The 21,302-nt window shown below is 40.6% G+C and overlaps 4 protein-coding genes across 7 annotated transcripts; 1 reads left to right on the plus strand and 3 right to left on the minus strand.

Moving 5' to 3' along the window:
- Positions 1-607: 607 nt before the first annotated feature.
- ccdc106a (coiled-coil domain containing 106a) lies at positions 608-5,085 on the minus strand. The gene is made up of 8 exons (XM_035642363.2): positions 4,929-5,085; positions 4,352-4,421; positions 4,158-4,256; positions 3,835-4,056; positions 3,673-3,729; positions 3,228-3,509; positions 2,932-3,099; positions 608-2,840 (listed from the first exon to the last, which is right to left on the minus strand). Exons 2-8 carry the CDS (start codon positions 4,419-4,421, stop codon positions 2,524-2,526), a joined length of 1,215 nt encoding a protein of 404 aa, XP_035498256.1. The 5' UTR covers positions 4,929-5,085; the 3' UTR covers positions 608-2,523.
- Positions 5,086-5,252: 167 nt separating this feature from the next.
- On the plus strand, positions 5,253-6,544 carry LOC118315639 (transmembrane protein 238). Its single transcript, XM_035643085.2, has 2 exons — positions 5,253-5,622; positions 5,934-6,544. Exon 2 carries the CDS (start codon positions 5,936-5,938, stop codon positions 6,263-6,265), a length of 330 nt encoding a protein of 109 aa, XP_035498978.1. The 5' UTR covers positions 5,253-5,622; positions 5,934-5,935; the 3' UTR covers positions 6,266-6,544.
- A 117-nt stretch (positions 6,545-6,661) lies between these two features.
- Positions 6,662-17,376, minus strand: si:dkey-17m8.1 (C-Jun-amino-terminal kinase-interacting protein 4). Of its 4 annotated transcripts, none has more exons than XM_035641263.1 (29): positions 17,218-17,376; positions 15,714-15,828; positions 15,479-15,614; positions 15,155-15,349; positions 14,903-15,023; positions 14,587-14,657; positions 14,399-14,463; positions 14,069-14,141; positions 13,794-13,963; positions 13,364-13,629; positions 12,977-13,034; positions 12,602-12,754; positions 12,412-12,451; positions 12,140-12,267; positions 11,917-11,970; positions 11,098-11,238; positions 10,877-11,009; positions 10,501-10,587; positions 10,358-10,405; positions 10,058-10,199; positions 9,861-9,903; positions 9,641-9,721; positions 9,416-9,483; positions 9,062-9,210; positions 8,791-8,962; positions 8,292-8,405; positions 8,106-8,204; positions 7,901-7,990; positions 6,662-7,766 (listed from the first exon to the last, which is right to left on the minus strand). In XM_035641263.1, the coding sequence occupies exons 3-29, from the start codon at positions 15,578-15,580 to the stop codon at positions 7,648-7,650; spliced, it is 2,982 nt and encodes a 993-aa protein (XP_035497156.1). In that variant the 5' UTR covers positions 15,581-15,614; positions 15,714-15,828; positions 17,218-17,376; the 3' UTR covers positions 6,662-7,647. The 4 variants fall into 4 exon arrangements, with proteins under 4 accessions (XP_035497156.1, XP_035497130.1, XP_035497140.1 ...); XM_035641237.1 differs by having other exon boundaries at positions 13,794-13,966; XM_035641247.2 differs by lacking the exon at positions 17,218-17,376 and adding an exon at positions 17,073-17,211 and having other exon boundaries at positions 13,794-13,966.
- A 918-nt stretch (positions 17,377-18,294) lies between these two features.
- Positions 18,295-21,091, minus strand: LOC118315669 (transmembrane protein 100-like). Its single transcript, XM_047335675.1, has 2 exons — positions 20,876-21,091; positions 18,295-20,369 (listed from the first exon to the last, which is right to left on the minus strand). The coding sequence occupies exon 2, from the start codon at positions 20,292-20,294 to the stop codon at positions 19,857-19,859; it is 438 nt and encodes a 145-aa protein (XP_047191631.1). The 5' UTR covers positions 20,295-20,369; positions 20,876-21,091; the 3' UTR covers positions 18,295-19,856.
- Positions 21,092-21,302: the final 211 nt, after the last annotated feature.

The raw sequence follows: 21,302 nt of genomic DNA on the forward strand, positions 1-21,302 counted from the left end.
GACTGAAGGTCAAACAGCCACTGACCTGCGGCTGCAGCTGACACCGACAGCCACAGCGTCCGTACGGTACTGGGAGAAGTTTAAAGTCTGATGTCTGTCACGAGGACTGGACACAGGTTTCAGGAGGTGATTATTTGATCAACAGAAAACTATTTTGTATATTCAACTAATCCTTGCAGTCATTTTTCTTTATAATATCTGATTGTAAGCTTAATGATTCAGGGCTTAGGGTACGACATATAAATTTATCATCTTGGAATCGGGGAAATTATGAAAAGCGTCTTTCATGGTTTTCTGGTATTAATTTGAAATTGTTGAAATCAAAAGGAGTTACAACAATTTGTGGGAAATCAACGTTCCTTTATTAAAATGCTTATCTATGTAGAAGATTTAATTTAGTACCTGTGGTGTTTATATGAAGTTTCAACTTCATAAGAATGTGTACAGAGTCACAGACTGGTGACATTATGTCCATCATACAATGTACCATGATGGCAGAACAGAGAAATAAATCACCACATGATGATAGCAGGACACAGCTCTTGGCTCAGTGAGGGTATTCACTGTGGTATGATAATTGATGGAACAGAATAAGAAATGAACACTATTTGTAGGAAATCAAATGTTTTAATTACATCTCTGTCTCAACATTACAGTATGTGAATCACACGTGTTTGCTTCCAGTGAGTGATGTTGGATTTTACAGATTAATAAACATAATTGATTTGGTATGAAATCAAATGTATTCATGACATTTGAATCTCAATATACATTTGGTGAATAACTGGCATAATGTGAGATATACAGTACATTTCACTAAATTTACATAAAGTCAACATAAAAATGAGACTGATTGCAAGGTCTGCTTAGCAGTTGCATTGTACCTTAAACACACAAATTGGAGATTGTATCTATATTTACTTAGAGGGAAATGATATATTAAGGGATGAAAACTGATAAGAGATCTTATCAGTTCACTTCATTAGCATTTACACCACACATTATCATACAATATGATTATGTGTGTTGCTGTTTTCAAAAAATATGAATTTTGACAAGACTATAAGGTACAGATCATCAAAGAGTTTTTATCACATGCAGTTGTAGTGGGACAATGGGAAGCAATAACAACACCTTTGTGTGCACAAGTCAGCTGCTTTTACTGATACTGTAACTCACTGTCAAATTGTTTGTTTGATTAATGTCCACAATTTTTCACAAAGAACCAAAAGTTACACAATGTTACAAATAGTCATTTAAGTCATTAAAAGCGTAAATGCTCTGTACCGTATTTTACAAAAGGTATTACTGTCACAAAAGCATTTCAAGAGCCTCAATATCAGACGCATAAGAAGTGACATTTAGTGTATTTTTTGTGCAGATAATTATAAAAAAGAGTTTGTACAATGTCAAATGGAACAACAGAGTAATGCAGCAGTACTATTTTTTTAAAATTGGGCCCGAGACCGACAGGTTGCCTTATTAATATGAGGCCAACACATAAAATATCACCAACATGTGTCTCTTTTTTATTTTAATTAAAAACCATGTGGCTGTTGTTGCACCACATAATGTCCGACTAGTCTTTGCTACAGACAGTTCATGATCTTATCCATGTCTTTCTCTTTACAAGTTCTTCCTTCCCTTCAGTCTGAAGAAGTGGAAAGGAACTCAAAATAACATGACAAAAAGAAATCACAAAAAAACTTTTGTTAAGGCAAGTGGAAATGATTGATAATATAATAACAACGCCAAAAATATTACAAAAAAAGACACATTGAGCAGAATAAATATCATAATTTCTGAAAATTCCCTTAAGTATGGCAAAATCTATAGAGTGCAGCATCATATTAACATACAAAGATTGTGATTACCATATTTTTAGGGACAGTGTCAAAATTGCACACAAATAAAGTGATAAAAATTGCTATGCTTATAAATTTAGGCTGCCAGGAGTTAAAAAGATTTAGATAATCAGTTTATGAGCCCCTGACCTCAAACTGATTCGGATCTACAGGAAAGAAACCTTGTGTGTCTTTGAACTTAAATTCTGACACATGTATGAGCTATGTTGGTTACACTCATTTAAGCACTGCTGAAAAGCAACCTCTTCTTTAACCATAATAGTAAAGACAAATACTCCTCCATAATTTTCTGATTTACTCAGACATGCTGATTTGCTCTTTGAGAAATGAAAGCCACGTGTTTTCCCTTTCCAGCTGCAACAGGCTTCCCACATCCTCAATATTACTGGAACGATGACGTTTGACGTACCTGCTCTGTATTGATTATAAAAAGTCAGGTGTGAAAATTGTATTTGTCTGACAAGCAGAGACCTCAGCTGTAGCCTACAAGACCACAGTCGGGACACTGACTTGGTCAAATAATACATCATCCCTCTGGTCATCTCTGTGCCTGGGAGGTAGGCTGGCACGCAGCAGCAGAACCCAACTGCCTCTCCTCTCTTAACAACCAACTCCACTATTTTCTAGAAACACTTTCCATCCCTCTGTCTCCCACCCCTCAGTGTCTGAACCTGTAGGAGATGGGCAAGAGCAGGTTATTCTTCTTTAAGGCCTGCACCCTGCTGAGTGTCTCCTCATCTAGGGCAGTGTAGCAGCGCCGGGCGTAGTCCAGCAACTTTTCCTTGGATGGGTCAAACTCGCCCACCTCTGCCACCTTCTCTGGGGCCACGAGGAGCAGCTCAGCAATGGGTGTTGTGGAAGCCACCGTGTTGCGGTCCACACCGTGGATTTGAAAGGCTTTGGACATATTTTTGAGACGCTGGTATGTAAGCAGGATTTTCTTGTAGCGAAACAGCACCCCGGCAGCATCTTTCACTGAAGAATAAGGTGGGACAGATATTTCTTTCACTCACTCATAACAGATTCTGATTAAATTATCACTGAAAAGATGAATCATGTCACGTACCTCTCTGCCGCTCTCTAGGAGCTCGGAAGACTCGCCTCCTCTTTATCTGGTGTCTGTTGCTGTTAATGCTATCTTGCATTACATCTTCCCCTGATATCATTTCATCCTCCTCAAGGTAGGCGTCTTGTTCCAAGTACTCATCAGATTCCCCCAGGAGTGAAAGGGAATCTAATAAGGAAAAAATAAAAAATTATCTCCTTAACAAAACCAGTAGGTCAAATCATCATGTATAAAATAAAGATTTGATTTGATTAATTAAGGTAATAAAGAGCTTTATGCCAGTTGATTCATATTACCTGGACCTACGTTGCCATGTCCACTCATTTCATTCATGGATGACCTCGTAGCACTGTTGTTGTTGCCACTGCTGCCGCTGGCTGTAGTACTTGGAGTACTATGGCTGTGGCTCTGCAAGAGAGCCTGGGATTGTGTAGAGCTGAGCAAAGCATTCATAGTGGCAAGCTGATTGGATAGTGAACTGGAGACATGGTTTTTGGAAGGCACCATAGTTGGAGGCCCAGGCCTTCGCTGGATAAACTGACGCGAGGGGAAATGATCTGCGGCCGACTTCTGTTGCTCTGTAAGGAGAGGAGAGCCGTTATAATTGAGAATCTGCCATTTGACATGATATAATTAGACTTGTAAGACTACGATTGGGCTATAGTGAAGCACAACTGTATAGTATCTAACCATGACTGGGAGGCTTAATTTAACATTAAACACACAAATATTTGTCTATACCAGTGGGACGATCCTCCTCTCTTCTTGCCCTCCAGTTGAATCGTCTGGATTCATAACCTACAGAGAGACAAACGCCAATAAGTAAGAGCTCTGTTTCGAATCAGCCACTACTCTAATTCTTGTCCAACAGGTTATCATCTGACTCCCGTCCCCTCTCCTCACCGTTGCTGTACTGGCTCTGACTCTGCTCCTGACCCTGGCTCTTTGTGGAAAAGATGAAGCGGTCCAGCTGGCAACGGAGGAAGTCCCTCTCCTCTTCCAGGTCCTCAATTCTTTTCTGAAGCCAAGAGTTTTTCTCCAGAGAGATCTGCAGCTGGGTCCGCAGGTTGGTGATCACCATGTATGAGTTGTTGACTGGAGAAGGGCCAGCTGATGGGGGTGAATCTGAGGAGGACAGAAAGGACAGTTAGGGAAACTAGAGGTTTTATTGAGACATTTTGTGTGAAAGGGGAAATTGTTTTTTTTAAAGATTTAACTCTGTCTACCATCAAAATTCTGATCACTCTGGTTGAAAAATCCTTGCTGCTCAAAGTTGCTCTCCTCGTAGGGGATGGCAATTTCATAGGCATCTTCATTTTTGGGAGCTTAGAAAAGAAAGAATATGCGCGGTATGAAGTTATTGAGCTTGACCTACTGGCGGAGCGACAATATCTCTACTTGGAGCTTTTTGCAATCTTACTCTGCAGGTGGAGTGAGCCTGCGTGGCTCTTAGATGTGGAGGCAGCGTCGGTCCTGTTCCCGTCCTCCATCTCAGAGCCAAAGACAAATGTTAGAGATTAGTTTAAGGGTTTGAAAGAAATGTCATCGGACTATGAGTATGAAGTACATTCCATGCTAATGCACTGCAGAGACTCAGTTGCGCAAATATATTGCACTAGTGTTCAAATGTTGTTGTTGTTTTTTTTAAAGACACAGCTCATTGGGGAGCTTTCATCACGTCGTTCTTCTGCTGCACAAACAGAATAGCTAGCAAACCACACCTCACTTCATCATGTGCTTCTCCAGTCATGTACATGAAACTGTGAAAGCAGCGTGTTGCAGGATTATACATTTGTAACGGCCTGGTTATGTGCTCGCAGGAAAGCGACATTAGCTCCCGACTACGTTAGCCTCATGAAATGTTAGCAAACACGTAGCTGCGAATATAATACTACAATCCTTCTTCTTTCTTTTCACACTCATAAGTTTAACCCCGTCGTTCGGACGTGACCAGAGTCTCTGTGCTGTAGCAACATTCTGCAGAAATTGGTACATACCACTGTGCGTTTGTAATAACCTAATCGTGCACATGTAATAAGTCGTTATTACTCTGTCATATCTCCATTTGTCGAGGTCAGCTGCTAGCTAACAAGCTAACAATAACAATTACCGCTGTTTTATTTTTTTTAACACTCTCGTGCGTCATTTCCGGTTGTGATAAAAACGAAAGACCGTCCATAAACGGCGCCGATAGAAACGGCGGAGGCTTGGTTTGTGACGTGGTTTGTGACGCTTTTGAAATGCACAGTAAATATTTAAATTAAAAAAATAACAATTTGGGGTGCAGTACATTTACATAATCACGAGCAATTTCAGATATTTGATGAATTATAAATAAACGAATGTGTCGTGACAAAACGTAATGTGTCGTGACAAAATGTGCACTGATGGGAAATGTCAGTATTGCTACATCTTCTACTTGCAGTTGGTTGTGACCAAGTTGTGACACGCATACACACACACACACAAACACACAGACACACCTCACACACGCACACACACACACAGACACACACACACAGACACACACACACACAACAATCGCCAGGGCGCCAGTGTAACTACAGGACAGGTAGGGCAGGTGACGAGGTGTCAGGTTTCAGTGTCGACTGGTGCCTCCATCCGGAAAGCTTTTGAAAGAAGAATCGTTTCCATTGCACACACGTTGAATCACAGACAATCGGCAAACGGGTAACGTATAGTTAAAAATCGTTTCTGTATTTTGTTTAAATGAAAGAAAAAGGTTTTCTTTAAATGTTTAGACCTTGTTGCTTGTGAGAGAGCGCGTGGAACAGGTTGAGGTGGTAGGGGACAGGTGTGGGACCTGTTCTGACTGGTACAGTACAGGCACACTACATGTGTTTATGCAAGTTATTTTAAAATGACTTTATGCGTGCTGTGAAAGGAAAAGGCCACATATACATGATTATTTAGAAAATGCCATGATTGAGTTTATACACTTTTTTATAGGAAGAACTGAAATCCCCATCTTTCTTTTTCAGCCATGGCACCCAAGTATGACGGGCTGTCCCACTGTAAGCTGGCCCTGGTGTTTGCTGTGCTGATGGACCTGTTGGGTGTGATATCCCTGCTGCTGGGGGTCTTTGCTCCGCTGGAGATCCAAGGGCAAGACTTTGGGGATCTGCTCGTGTACTCGGGAGCCCTGCTGGTGCTACTGTCCCTGGCAGGCTGGGTCATGTGGTACAGTGGGAACATTGAGGGTCTGACCTCCAAAAAGGAGTTGGGGGGAACTGTGGGTGGAGCTGTGGACCGCCTTGCCCGCTCCCTGAGCCGCAGGATACGGCTGCCCAGGACTCACAGCAGCCCAACGTAAGAACGTTAAATGGAAGGCTGCACCAAACCAGGCAGCGAGCCAAACTGCCTGAGGCAAAGGAGTGTCACTGCTGTTACTTGTCTCGTGGAGTTGACAAACACCTTGTTCATCCGGATTCACACACACACACACACACACTGTCATAGTGATTTGTTTTGTTTTCATATGGACAACTGGGAGAATGATCTGCTTAATAAGCTGTATGTGGACTAGTCTCACATAATATAATATGGACTGCTATAGATTCCGGTTTGTAAAGATTAAAAAGATTAACCTACAGTGTTATTTTGTCAATTTCCTTATGAAACATTCTTTCATCTCTCTTGTTTTTACTGGTTGTGTTTTGTGTTGGTGCACCAGATTATGGAAATACCTCTCAGAATGAAAGTTACTACATTAACCATTTAAGACATTTTAATGGTGATAATGTTTGAGTCAACTGCAATACTTAAGTATTGTTTTTTCCACAAAGGATGAGGAGGAGCTATGACACCAACATGTGTGCACAAAATCGTAATTTCACAGAAATACCACAGAGGACACTTTAAAAATGTCCCTCCTTAATTTTACAAAAAAATAACAGAAATCAAATGAAAACAAAATAAAGGAGAAAAAAAGCATTTCATGCCATTCAGAGAAAAACAAATCAAAGTGCCGATGGAGAAAAGAAAAACATTTTAAGGAAAGGAAGACAAATGGTTCATTTAGAAGATCCGACACACATGTACACACATTTATAACGTGTTCTTATTTATCATTACATCACATGCAATGTGGACGGGTAGAATTTGAGTCAATACTCATGACAGAAATTGGGAAAAAATTATCACCAATCCCAATGCAGCATCATCAGATAAGAGATTTTTAAAAAAGAGTCTGATTGTCTTCCAGTTCACAGTTAAGAACAAAGTCTGTACACAGCAGATTCAAGAGCAGCCACATGATCAAGTTTAACTTAATGATGCAAAGATGTAGGATGTGAACAACGACTCTGCATGCTCGTTGATAAGCAGTATCAAAACGTATCCGAGACAAGAGCTGTATGTCAGTGAGACCAAATGCATTGTTAGTACAAAGGTAAAAATGATCTGTTGATCCAACACCTGAATTACTAATCCATCATACAATGAGATCAGATGAAGGCACATATTACGGTAAGTCATCATCCTCCTCCACGAGGACAATCCAGTCAAAATATATGTACAAAATGAATGAGGTAAACAAAGATGAAACAGTATAAATCCTATATTTTCTTTTAAAGGACACTTTTATTTCTGCCCCACGAGATGTTGGTTCATATAGTTTCATGAAAGCACCATTTCCAATGTTGTCTCTAGCTTTGCTGGTGTACAGTCTACATCTGAACTGGGTAATGAACAATGTCAGAGGGCAGGACTGGGCAACGAGGGTGTGGGATTCTGCCAAACGATCATCTGACTGCGTTCAGACCGTTGAGCTGCAGCTTGGGAAAACTCCACCGACGCGTCACCTGCATCGTCTCCTGTGGAAGAAGGTGGCTCCGTTATGCATTTTATAAATCAAGCACTGACTAAAAGGTTAAACAATTCGACATGCGGCGCAAAACTGATGAATTCAAATTAGTTGACGCAACAATGTTAATTTTTTTCAACTCACCAATTCGAAAGTTGATGTAGCCTTCTCCTCCACTGAGGATGAGCTGAGAGGTAGTAACAGTGCTGCTGCCAGGAGAGGTCATCAAACAACCTTTGGGACACAGATAAAAAAAATACAGTATTTAATTGCACTCTGCAGATCTCCCTGAATTTAAAAAGTTTGTGAAAATATTTGATAATATTTCAGTTAGCAATCAAAATTTTACCTGGTGCAGCAATGATGAATCTAACTGCTTGTCTGTGTCCATGGTAACACAGCTGGGCTGATGCAATGGAGCAATATGGAATGGAAACGGCTTCTGATGCTGTGGACAGTAATTGATGAAGGTGATACCTGCACCTTACAGACAATATAGAATTACAAGTACCAATTCAGTCTAAATAAAACTCACTTATTGATAATGGGATAGAAAAAATGGCACCACCTCCGGTGCCCACCCACAGGCGGCCAGAGATGATGGTGAGAGATGAGATCTGGAGAGGTGACAGGGTCAGGAAGGGTTGGCCTATAGAGGGAAGAGAGGTTTCAATTAAGAATTCACATTTTATTTAACAGAAAAAAAAATAGTGTGGTCCATTGGCTGACATTTTATTCCACTTACAATAACAACTGCATTGACCTTTTGTCAGTTTGATTATTAATTATTATTCACCATCTCATATCTTGATTCACAATGATGGAACTACAACATCCTAATCCCAACCCGCTGCCACATGCCCACAAAGGAAATTGCTTACACTGCTGAAGCCAGAGAGGCTTCTAAAAATATTAAAACATTAATTCAAATACCACAAAATGAAATCTCTTTACTTGATGTGAAAACAGAGAACAGGGAAACAAAAGGAATTTTATATGTAAATTAAAAAATTAAAACAAAACAGTTTCAGCACCTAGTGTTTTAGTGACCAAAGCTGTAAAATCAACTTCCTGCAGCGGCCGTCCAGTGAACCAGTCAAACAGCCTGAGGACTGGGTCAAGTCGACAAGAGGTCCAAACTCCACTTCCACCAGCACACAGGAAACGAACCTGCTGCTCACTGCGCTCAGAGACTGAGAATGTTTGCTGTGAAGTCAGTGAGATCAGAGATAATGTGGGTGAGTTCCACAACAGTGTGAGCACGAGATACTAATAATGAAGATACCTCTGTCGCCTGTATCTTACCTCAACCTTCTTTAGGTCAACATCAACCACATGGACTCTGTTCCAATATCCCGCCCACAAGCGGCCATCTTTTGCAAGGCAGCAGCGAATTGGCTGCACAGGGTTTGATCCAAGCGGCACCGCTGAGTGTGACTGCAGATTCCATCCATCTGTCAATCACAGCACTCATTACTTCTCAGAAACCATTGACTTTAGGTTATATGAAGCATGCAAAATGGAGACAGAAATAACTTGGTGTTTTTTGTACATTTTAATGTCTTCTCTATATCTTAGCTTTGATGTATTCCTTTGTCTCTGAAAAGCATTTTGAATTGCCTTGTTCTTAATGGAGCTAAATAAAGAGGAAACCATTACCTGAGCCATGTGAGAAAAAGGCTAACGTCCCATCAGCTAAACCAGCTACGACTTGACCCTTTGAATACCTGTGAGATTGGGTCAAGTGTATCTTTACCATAGAATTGAGTATATCATGTAGACAGAAAAAATAATTCGGTGGCACATAATGACACAGGAAATAATTAAATGGAAACACTTAAATACCAATACACGTGGAGTTCAGCCAGAGAGCAGACAACTCACGTGAGTGAATAGACGCCCTCTAAGAGGGAAACAGACTGCAGACAGCATCTCCTGCCAACAGAGGCGGAGTGTACCAGTATACTGCAAGAGAGATAGAGAATGGGAGAAAGGAGAGGAGGGAAAAAGAGAGAGACAGTTTGTCAAAATTCTTTGCCGAGAAGTATTTTCTTCATAGATAGCATTACTTATTGGAGTGAGGTGCTTATTCAGCAGGCACTACCTTCCTTCCTGAGTTCCAATCCACACAGTTCCTGTGGTGTGACCTGACAAAACAAGGCCAGAGAGATTGAGTCAAAGAAAAGGCTAAGCAAGCAGTCGACCAGTAAAATATGAGCATGGTGTGGTATGAGGGGATAATACAAGTACAGAATACATTGAACTGGTTGTCTTTAGGCAGCCCATTGCAATGGCACTGACCTATGGGAGGCACCGCACAGATGCACAGTGCAGGAGCTGTGGGAGGGAGGCTGAACTGATCCAGTACTGTGTTGGACCGTGCTGGATCGATCACAGTAACATCACTGCTGGAGGCAGGACCAGAAACTACCCACACAGAACACTGGTAGAGCAAGGACAAGTATGGAGTTTGGAGAAGATGAGTGGCATGAAACTTGTCCCTGGGCAGCAGTGTTAGTTATGGTTTGATGGCACTGTGCATGTACATGGTGATTAAAGTGAGACACAGTGGATGTTTAACCAGGATAGTGACAGACTTACTGTGGCCTCTCCTGAGACCTCAGGCGTGACTGAAACGGCACAGTTCAGCTGAAAAAAAATAAAAGAGCAATTTAGGAAACTGCACCACAGGTGTAATGTAAGGTCTTATATGTTTATATGAATATTGCAGTGGCATGATTAACCTTGGCAGTGGCGTCTCTTTGATCCAACAACCTAAGCCGCACTAGAACAGGCACGTCTTTAGGCTCTGGAGCAGGTTCATGGGACTCCTACAATCATGACATTTAATCACAAAGATATTGATAGCATTGAGGATATGTACATATGTCTGGGTGAGCTAAAACGTCTGTTGTAAGTCTCTGGTGCAACTTGTTCAGTGTTAACAATGAAATGGATTGAAGGCAGATCCTTCTATTTGGTTTGGTTCAAATGGTGTGACAGTAACAGTAAATATGTACGATACAAAAGCATGAGTTTTCAAGCCATTTGTTTTATGTATCTTTCTACATTGTCTCTCAGATCATCACCTCCCTCGGTCACTCTATGCATTTCTATTACCTGTGTGGTTGCCAGTGGTGTGCTCCAGCCATGTATCTGCCGCTTTCCCAGAGTTGCCCAAATGTGGGAGCGAATTTCCCTGTACAGCTCCCTCCTCCTGATACGAGGCGAGAGAGCAGCAGGAGAAGCAGACCTAGAGAGAGAATGTTTCCGATGTTCATCGGCTTAACTGAGCCATTTAATATGATTCGAGTGACATGGCTAGAAAAATAGTTGCTTACTCAGCCTGAGTCTGATTGACAGCTGGTCGCTGTAGAGACCCCACAGGAGAGCGAGTGAGTGATGGGGAAGCTGGCAAGGTGAATGCGGAAGCAGGAGGTGGGATTAAGGGTTCCTTGGACAGGCCGAACAAGCGGTTGAAGCTTTGATAAAGAAACAATTATCAATAATTTTTTAAACAGATCATAAAACTGCTAAGTGACTACAGCATCTCAATCCTTCTGTGTTGTTATTGACAGTATAAATCAAAACACCAAATATCCTTCCCTCTCACACATTTATTACTCATTGCCTTACAGCACAACTCTTTTGTCCCTGCCTTCACTACAACTACTACTGCTTGTCACAAGGATTACGCAAAAACTACAGAATGGATTTCCACAAAACTTGGGGGAAGGATGGGACACAGGCCAAGAAAAAAAACAACATAAAATTTTGCAATGGATCCGAACAAAGGGGATGATCTTGGATCCAGGGAATAATGCATGGATCGTGTGCAAAAAAAAATCATGCATGTTTAGGGGACTGATGTTTAGGGGACTGCTCTCTGCCAAAGAGCCTTTCTAGTTTTGTATCTGATATTTCAATGCATCTTATGACTTCAGGTTGCCATTATCAACTGAAGGTCAAGACAACCCGGGGAAGGTCATAGCTTGGCATTATGCCTGTTTTAGGTTCCAGTATCTCATTGCAGCTCTACTTCCTCTTTTATCATCTGGCAGAGAGTGGGATGGCCGAGGAGCAGTCCACTGTTGTTTTAGGGAGCAAAGCTGCATCTACTTTTGTGTGTTATGAGGACATCTGAATACAACGACACTTACCTTCTCCAAACACTTGACCTTTTGTCCTCTGTTAACCGTACTTCCTTTGTTGCTCTACAAAAAATAGAAAGCAACAACACTAAATGAGGCAAAAATAGAATACACAGCTATGTTGGACGAAATGTTAAACTCCCTCTTGGGGAGGACATCAACTTTAAATCTGATAAAATAACAACAGATCAGAAAACATATGCTACTATTTGAATTTATAGAGAAGAGTCACCTGGCTGTCTGACTATGTCTCACGGCCTCCTGCAGCTCAAACAGACGCTGCTTGTACTGGTTCTTCTCCATGACAACACGAGCCATTTCAGAACGAGAGAAGTGACGCGTGGATGTGAGGGAAGAGGCCTGAAAAGGAAGATTTATGCGTTTTTAATAGGGACCGTGCACCGGTTGCATACATCATAACTTACACTGAGCCATTGAAGGATTAAAATAAAAGCTTCACCAGCGCATTGTTAAGTAGATAAAAGTTTGACATTGTCTCCTTACATCAGGATCCACTTGACATGCATCCAGTTCTTTCCGGAGTCTATGAAAAGAAACAGGGGATGTACAAAGCAAAAAATGTTATTGTAACATCAGAATATGCAGTATTATAACATGAAAAATCAATGCAATTTTTTTTCCAAATAGTCAAAGAATTAACAAACAATCAAATATCAAGAACAATGTTCAACACCTCTTAGATTCCTCCTCCTTCTCCTTCATTCGTCCCTCTAATCGAGAGACCGTTTCCTGAAGAGAGGTCATTTCCAGTTTAAAAGCTGAACGGTCATCAGTCAGCTCTACTACCCGAGATATCAAAGCTTTGCGGGCAGCTTCTACTACCTCACTGTGTAAAAAAAGAATCAGAGTTTTAGATTATGAAGAAACTGACAATCGCTTTGGTTACCAGAGTAAGAGTCTAATCAGATTACTGACAGTAACATTTTCTTCTTCTTTTATTGTTCTGTTTCTATGAGAGGAAGCAGTATTAAGTGTTCGGAAATTCCCCTGTACGCTCAAAAATCACACTGGGTATAACAGGGTGATAAACATTCAATGCGGGACTCACTGGGTGACTTTCAGTTCCTCGTACTGAGAGAGAATCTCCTCAAACTGGTCTGCGCTGCCTAAACAGAAACAAGAAAATATTTGAACACAGTTCAACACTGAGAGCAATAAACACTTGTTTACCCTGGACTCACATCCAAGAAAACTCTAAACGCGATGGTGCAAAACAGTAAAAATGTTTGTTAAGCTTTATGGAACCTCAAGCACGAAACCATTTTCACTAATGTTCTTGCATTTCTTTGTGTCTGGGATCTTTTAGTGACGCTTTACAACACAAAATGTAAACAGGCATTTTTTTTAAACCCTTGATGAAACCACCGTTCAAGAAAAAGTGCATCAACCAGTTTGTGAAAATGTCTGTTATCTTGTTTTCTTTGTATGAATTTACCTCTGACACTGGCCCCTCGGTCCACACTCTCCACATAATCCCGACTCAGCTCTGACAGTTCAGAAAACACAGAGTCAGTGTTGCGAAGCTCCCACTCCATACTGTCTTCCTCCACCTCCTCCTCCTCATCTTTTTCCTGACTGTTCCCCTCTTCCACTTTGAGTTCCTTCTCTTCCTTCTTCTCCTCCACCTCCCTCAACTCTTTCTCCAAGCTGGTCTCTGACTCATCTCTCGGTGGCCCCTCGTCGTTAGATCCAACTGGCGAACTGATGATGATGATGATGGCAAAAGAAAGAATAAGAAATGTTTGACATATGAATGTGTTAATCAGGTAGAGAGAATTTAAATTCAGTTCATGATTGCACCATTGACATACTTTCCAATCAGAGCTTTGACTGACACAAATTAGTATATGTTTACAGATTATTACCTTGAATCCACGCAGCCATGAAAGTGTGCCAGCTCAGGGGTGGAGCTTATGATGTCGTTGACGAACTGATCTGTGGGTGGCTTTACTGCTATGTCAATCGCCTTTCCCTCCTTGGCTACTAAATCTTCCAGACAGGGGGGCCCAGAGTGTGAATGTGGTCTTTGAATCATCTGCTAAAGAAAAGCAGAACAGCACAGCTACTTATCCGCCAAAAGGTTGTATTTATTATTATTGTTAGTTTTTTAAATTTATATTAAGAGTGAGAATCTGTTTACCTGCTCATTATCACTGGATTCTGACAAAACTTGGTTGGATGGAAATTCGGCATTCTTGAGACGAACGTGATTCCTACATGTTACAGGAAGTGTTAAGAAAAGACGTATGAAAACACAGTATCATCGTGTTGTTCTTACACTTTTCACCGCTTTCTTGCAGCACTCTTACTATTACTGAATCTATAACCTTTGATTTATGATCAGCACGTACCAACAACTTTATTTGGAAAACTGCCACAATACTAAAACAAACTAAAAAACTAAAACAAGAAAAAAGGTCTGCCTAAAAAACCTAGTTTTAGGTTGGAAGAAGTGGAGAGTATGAACAACCTTAAAGGAGAATCCCTTTCAGAATCCTTTCTGTTTTCCAAAAGTTCCCGATACGTGTGAGCCAACTAAAGGAGATAACATCAGTGATATGTAAGAAATATAATAATGACAAAACAACTAAATATTGAGAAACACCGTCTGGGGATACAACAGCACACAAGGCTGTAGAATGAAAAGCAGTGTCTGACCTTGTTGTGAGTATGTCTCAGTGAGCTCAGTTCTCTACTCAGATTTGCTTTCTGCTCCTCCAAGGCAACCACTGTAAAAAATACATAACAAATGTAACTCTGCTTGTCAGCACCACTCCACAGTCTAGGTGTCTGATTTGTAATCATTGAAAACTTTATACACTGTAGCGCTTCTTCAGTGGGACTTGAACCTTATCTAGCCATGATATGCGCAAGAAGGATGAATGAAATCGGGAAGGAGAAAAAGACGTCTGAAATGCTGCACATGGCTAATATTTGGCATGGCGTTTGTAACATTCACTGTTCAAATACTCACACTGATCAGCTTGCTCTCTTGCTTTCTTCTCCAGCACTCTCTCTCGTTGTTCTCTTCCCTTCTCCCTCCCCTTCATGGCTCTCCTCTCCTGTTCAATTTGGTCATCTAGCTCAAGATACCTCTGAACAAACAAAACCATTTCATCAGCTCTGAGTCAAACACAAAGTTTTAAAGGCTGGTAAAAACCTACAACCAAAATGACACTTTACCACAGAACATCCAACAGATACAAAATTGTATTAATCCCCCCACCTCTTGACTGTCTTTCCGTAGTGCTTTCTCTGCTTGGTATCGCTCCAGCAGCTCCTCTCGCTCAGCTCTCTCCCTCTCCGCCTCCTCCTCCCTGTCCCTCAGCTGGGCTTTGCAGCTGGCCAGACCCTCCAGGACCCACACAAATATGGGCACCAGCGACTCCACCACACCTTCACCATGGGTCTCGATAACTGTCTGTGAGTGTGCGAAGCAGCGAAGTGAGAGAAACCAGTTGTAGCACAAACAAGGTATACATTTTTCGTGAAAAAACAATCATGATATACTAGAATAGGAAAAAAAAAAAATCTTGCTGAGATTCCTCACCTGTAGTTCTGAGTACAGTTTCCCGGCTTCTTCACTGACAATGTTGGGGTCAAGCTCCAACTCCCCTGCCCCACAAAGCACTCTCTCATTGTACTCCATCATCCAATTATGTTTATCTGCTGTATTGTTTCTCTTTCTGGACAGGGGTAAACAATTTTACAACTCTCAATTGTCACAACACTTTCTCATCAACTAATACAACTAGTTTATCTAGTGTTCGAACATTTTTGCTTACACCAGCACCACCCATCCTCCTCAACATTATGTTCCATTTGTACTTGAGAAGGGCGGCAGTTTCGTTTCTGCACTGTAATGTTCATCTGCCGTCAGTGGGTGTCTTAGTGTGCCTCCTGGGAAAGGAAAAAAAGATATAGAATGACGGTGAATCTCACAAAACCAAAATTCAAAAAGGACAGTCAACTGCTTTGTGCAATAATCAAGCTTCAACATGCATTTTGCCACCAACTTATTACCGTAAGAGGATCATTTGCTAAACATGGTCGTGTGGTTTTCTGCATGTTAGTCTATGACTAACAAGGTTTGTTTGACAATGAACAAAAAACAACGTCTGCGTAGTAAGGATGAAATTATAATGCCACTGGCTGATTTTAAGTCAGCGTATCCACACGAAAAAGACATTCATCCAGTGACTTGTTAGTGTTCAAGCTTAGCGGTGTAATCATAGAATCATCATTTTTTAAATGGATCAAAGTTGTGTTCCAATGAAAATGTCAAACGAAGAACAACTAAAGCCATATCACCAGAGGAGATGAAATGATTACCCGATGAATCGCTTTTTAAATTGGCAGAAACCACTCTTTTTAAATATCTTTTATCCAATCAAAAATTCCAAAACATTTCTAGTTTGGGCTTTTCAACTTGTGGTTTTTCCACATCTCTTCAGACACAAGCAGGGATGCAACGGACAATTATTTCCATACCTAGCTATGAAAATGATCTTACAGTTTGAGCTGCCTGTCATTTCAATTAACTGTTTTGTCAACTTCCAAGATATATTCAAATTTCTTGTTTTTTTCTTCCAACCAACAGACCAAAAAGCATCAGCAAAATGAATGTCATGTAAAATATTCTCTAACATCTTATAGACACGTCAATTGTGGAAAACCATAATGAGTCACAGCGTCAGTTACAGTAATTACAACTACACATTGTGAATGTTCAAAGTTGAAAATATGATTGATGGCTCTCTCGACGGTGAGTGTGTGTCTGTGTGTGTGTGTGTGTCTCTTTGTTTGTGTGTGTGTGTGTGCGTGTGTGTCTCTCTGTTTGTGTGAGTGTGTGTGTGTGTGTGTGTGTGTGTGTGTGTCTGTGTGTGTGTGTGTGTGTCTCTGTCTGTATGTGTGTGTGTGTGTGTGTGTGTGTGTGTGTGTGTCTGTGTCTCTGTCTGTATGTATGTGTGTGTGTGTGTGTGTCTCTGTCTGTATGTGTGTGTGTGTGTGTGTGTGTGTGTGTGTGTGTGTGTGTGTGCCACAAATAGAACACCGACATAACAGCCTGAAGACAGACAGACTGTGCACAGTGACAATTATACCTCTCAGGTAAGAAGAGTGAAAACCCGTTGGCACCGACTCACCTGAGCTGACGCGCTGTATGAATAAGTAAGGCAGCTGACAGTGGACACCTTGACAGACCTCCGGTAGCAAGTTCACAGAGTTGTGACTTGGCTCAGAAGCGAGACGGAGACGTCGCGCTGTTCAACCTCCGTTACACTCACTCACCTTCTGGACGCGCCGGTTGGCAAGATACAGAAAGTCCGCTCGGTTCTTCTTCTTCTTCTTCTTCTTCTTCTTCTTCCCTTCAGGCTCGATATCAATTACACACAAACGAGTTTTAGGAAGGGGGTGTTGTTTGATTCCGACGGGCGTACGCCTGTGCTCCATGTGGCCAATCACGGTGCTGGAATTGTCGGCCGCAACCAATGGGCGTCGAGCAGAGGCGGGGCGTCGTCAGTTTTGTTTTCAGAAGGAGAAGAAAAAGTTTCCTGAAACTTGAACGACGACACGTGACCGGGGGGAGAGAGAGATCTGTCAGGTGACCGGGCTGGAGCACGACCCCGTGTCATACCTGGTCGAATGCCTCACATACCTGCGAAGCTGCTGCTGCTGCGGGTCTCTTCTCCCGCTTGACCTCGGGCGATTCATGGTGTCAGAGAGGTGACACACTTTGTACTACGTGATTCAAGTATTCAGATCCAGATCAAACTGACTGTTCGCCTGGCTTGTGAAAATAGTGAGAAATGCAGATCACAGTTACCCAGAACCCCATGTGACTTTTTCCACAATGCCCTATTGTACATAATATCAAAATATATATATATATTTTTAAACTTTGAAATAGAAAATCCTTGCATTTGAGAAGCTTAAGAATATAATATTTGGAAAATTGTTCATCATTGTTAAAATAGTTACCAGTTGCACTAATTGTCAGTGGACTTAAAGATCAATCAAGACATTTATTCAGCACTATTTGTGTATACTTTTGGGTAATCTGACTTATAGCAAATCATCATATTCCTAACTCCTAATGTGAAAAAAATGAACTTGTAACTAAAGCTGTCAAATATAAAAGTGCATTTTCGCCATAATCAAATTGAAAAAGAGATATAAAATGAAGAGAACATTCACGAAAAGTATTTAAAATACTTAAAATTGGTAGTTGTGCGCCTACAGCACGTGGATTTAGACAACTGTACTAAATGCACTGTACTTACCTTCCACCACCGATGAACCGTGCAAGAAAAAAATTGACGTTCCAAGTGTTATTAAAGGGTAAAAATACCACAGAGCCAAATGCTGTTCAGATGTCATGATACAATTGTTTTATTGTGATAATTAATATGAAAACAGCTTAGACAGAAGTTGAGGTTTCCTTTTTCTCACAGCGTGACACTACATTTACTGTTAAAGCACCGGAGGAATGTCACTGGATGAAGTACAGTTTGTGTTTCTCCCAGCAGATGGAGGTACTAACACATCTCCCCCTCTCTGATCTTTGATTTCTGTTGATGATGTTGCTTTTTGTTGTTGTTGGCTTGCACTCAGCAGCCACTGGAGATATGATCCTGTCCTGCTTACTGCATTTGTTACTTCTTCATGTATTCATTACAGAGCAAGCATTTTCATGGAGACAAACAAAGATCATTTTATTTCTATGTATTTCTAATGAGCCTCGTAGAGTCAGTTTTATGTGCAGAAGTAATTCTGCCTTCAGCAGTTGGTTCAAGCTGAACATAATTTTCACTCTGGTTTCTTTTCTATTAAATTAGTTTTTTCGGTTTAGTGCAAACCAAGCTTAATTAGTAGGCTACTATTGGCCTAACTTTAGTTTAGTTTATAGTATCTTATCTTTTTCTAATTTGTTACCACTATAATTGCATTTGTTGTGTTTGTTACTTTTACAGATTCAGTGGAAACTTATAGTAAAAGAACAACAACAACAACAAAAACAATAATGCGTATTACTGGACATCACTGGAAAGATGTTTTTGCTCACTCATATCCACCTACAGACATAGAAGAAAAAGTGTTGCGAAATAAATCACCGTGAACAAAATGTTTTGATAACTCTTAATAATAACCTTACATTCCGATTAATCTAACACATCTCTATGCCAACTGTTTTTATTCACTTGGTGTGATAACTCTTGGCAGTGACGATTGTGTGATATCCTCAGTTCTTTGTCTTTCCCTCTCTTTTTCATTTTCCTGTCACAGAAACATACACGTCTCACATTAAGTCCATTTATTTGATACTTTACATGATCTGTCACTTCTATTTTTTTTTACTTTTACATGCAAAAGTTGTAAAAGGTGACAGTCGTAAAACAAAATCATTAGTAAAGAAAAAAAAAGTATCAATACCTTAAAATAAAACACCATACTATGAGTAAATGTCTTGGATTCACCCTTTTGCTTAAGTTGAAGAACACAAGTAGCTTTAGCAGGATGTACTTAAAGTATTAAAAGTGAAATTACTTATCAGGCAGCAGAATGTCTCCTTGAATGTTATATTATATTACTGGATTATGTATTAATTTATAAGATGTTAAAACTGGATGAGTAGCTTATTCTATAGCAGTTCTATAACAGATTATACAAATTGTACAAAAATAGGTAAAATCTTACACATTTCATAAGATATACTTGTGTTTTGTGTGTATCTTGATCATCAAAGTAATTACAGCTGTTTAGAGTAAAAATTACAAAAAGTGTCCTTAATGTCAATGAGTAGATTAGTTGATTTGTTATTAGTAGATGAGTAACTTTGAGGGAATATGTTACGCTTCATTTCCACAGAATTTAGAGAAAAAAACATACTTTTCATCAGTTTATCTTATATTCGGTAATCAATGTCATTTTTATACCGTGACTTTTTTAATGACCCTGCCACTCTCTACAAGCACTTCCTTTCCATCCTCCCTCTGCTCCCGTGTCATTTCTCTCTTCTTCCTTGTCAGGAGTTCGTACGCCACTATGCTTCCCACGACCACGAAACTGAGAGCCAGAATCACAAGTCCCAGTCCTAGTAAGTGAGACGTCGTCCCTTTTCTCGTGTGGTTCAGTTGGTCCCACAGGCCCACAGCGACACAACTGAATCCGATGAGAGTTTTCCAAAAACAGAAGGCCAGCATGCAGGTACCACAGGACAGTTCGGCACCCCCGGTCACCACGGTGATGCCTGCCACTGAGGTGAGGCCTCCCGGTAAGGTCAATGTCTCAGATTTGGAGTTGTAGGTGACAGCAGAGGCGGTGTCTGAGAGAGTTGAGGGATCAAGTATTTCCATCTTGGTTGTCATGGTTGGTATTAATTCTTTTGTCCAATGGCCGAGTGTGATCCTGCAGGCACTGCAGACTCTTCCTCTGTGTTACTCCTACAACACAACACAGAGTGTTGCTTACAGAAATATTGAATGATAATGATACTAAAACAATTTAGTTGTAAGGAAAATAGCTGAATTTGTTTAAAGCATTTCTATTGAGCATTAGGATACAAAACCGCAGAAATCCATTTTAAATACAAGGACAGGGGAAATGTTTATTTCTTTAGCCTCTCGTATTGAAACCAGCAAGGCGTGGAAACTGGAACCTCAGTGATTCTTCAACCTGGTGTTTCTTAACAATTAAGTCCATCATCATATTATGTGAACACCATTGTTCCAACCCACAAAACCTTGATTTGAAATCAAGTTGAAATATTTTCGAAAAATAATCCTAATTTTTGATCAGTTGAATAAAATAGAATATGAAAGAATATGACTTACAATTTTTATACTTCACAGTCAGTCGGATTGGCAGGTAACGCAAGACAATATAGATAAAATATTGTTATTAGAAAAACAAAAAGTGTATTCTACTTAAAAAGCATATAATTTCTTACCTCAGTGTTGAATCTAGAGGTTAGATATTGGTGGAAAAGTAGTGGTCGCATTAATTAATAAATGTGATTTTTTTCCCCCACTCTATGAGTGAAAATCTTAAGGTGCTGCTGACTTTCTCTGCGGACAATGGGTGTAGAAATGAGAGCAGGGGGCCTGACCACTGTTACCTCTATGAAATGCGTCACAACTTGAGGCCTTGCAAGATACTGGACACAGTCGTCAAGATAGTTTTCATTTGTTTGTTCCTCTCTTTCCTTGTGTTCAGTAGGAAGTTCTCGTCTGTCATTAAGTGTCATTACAACCCATTACCAGATATTTATCTAGGAGCAACTCCCTTCCTCTTTTCCTCTCTCTTTCAGTCTTAAGATCGGACTGTTGATCCACCGCGGCATTGTTGGGGCTATGAACATGGTTTTCTTTTTAAAG

Source organism: Scophthalmus maximus, chromosome 1 (genome assembly GCF_022379125.1).
Source record: "Scophthalmus maximus strain ysfricsl-2021 chromosome 1, ASM2237912v1, whole genome shotgun sequence".
In the NCBI taxonomy this organism is placed as follows: domain Eukaryota; kingdom Metazoa; phylum Chordata; class Actinopteri; order Pleuronectiformes; family Scophthalmidae; genus Scophthalmus; species Scophthalmus maximus.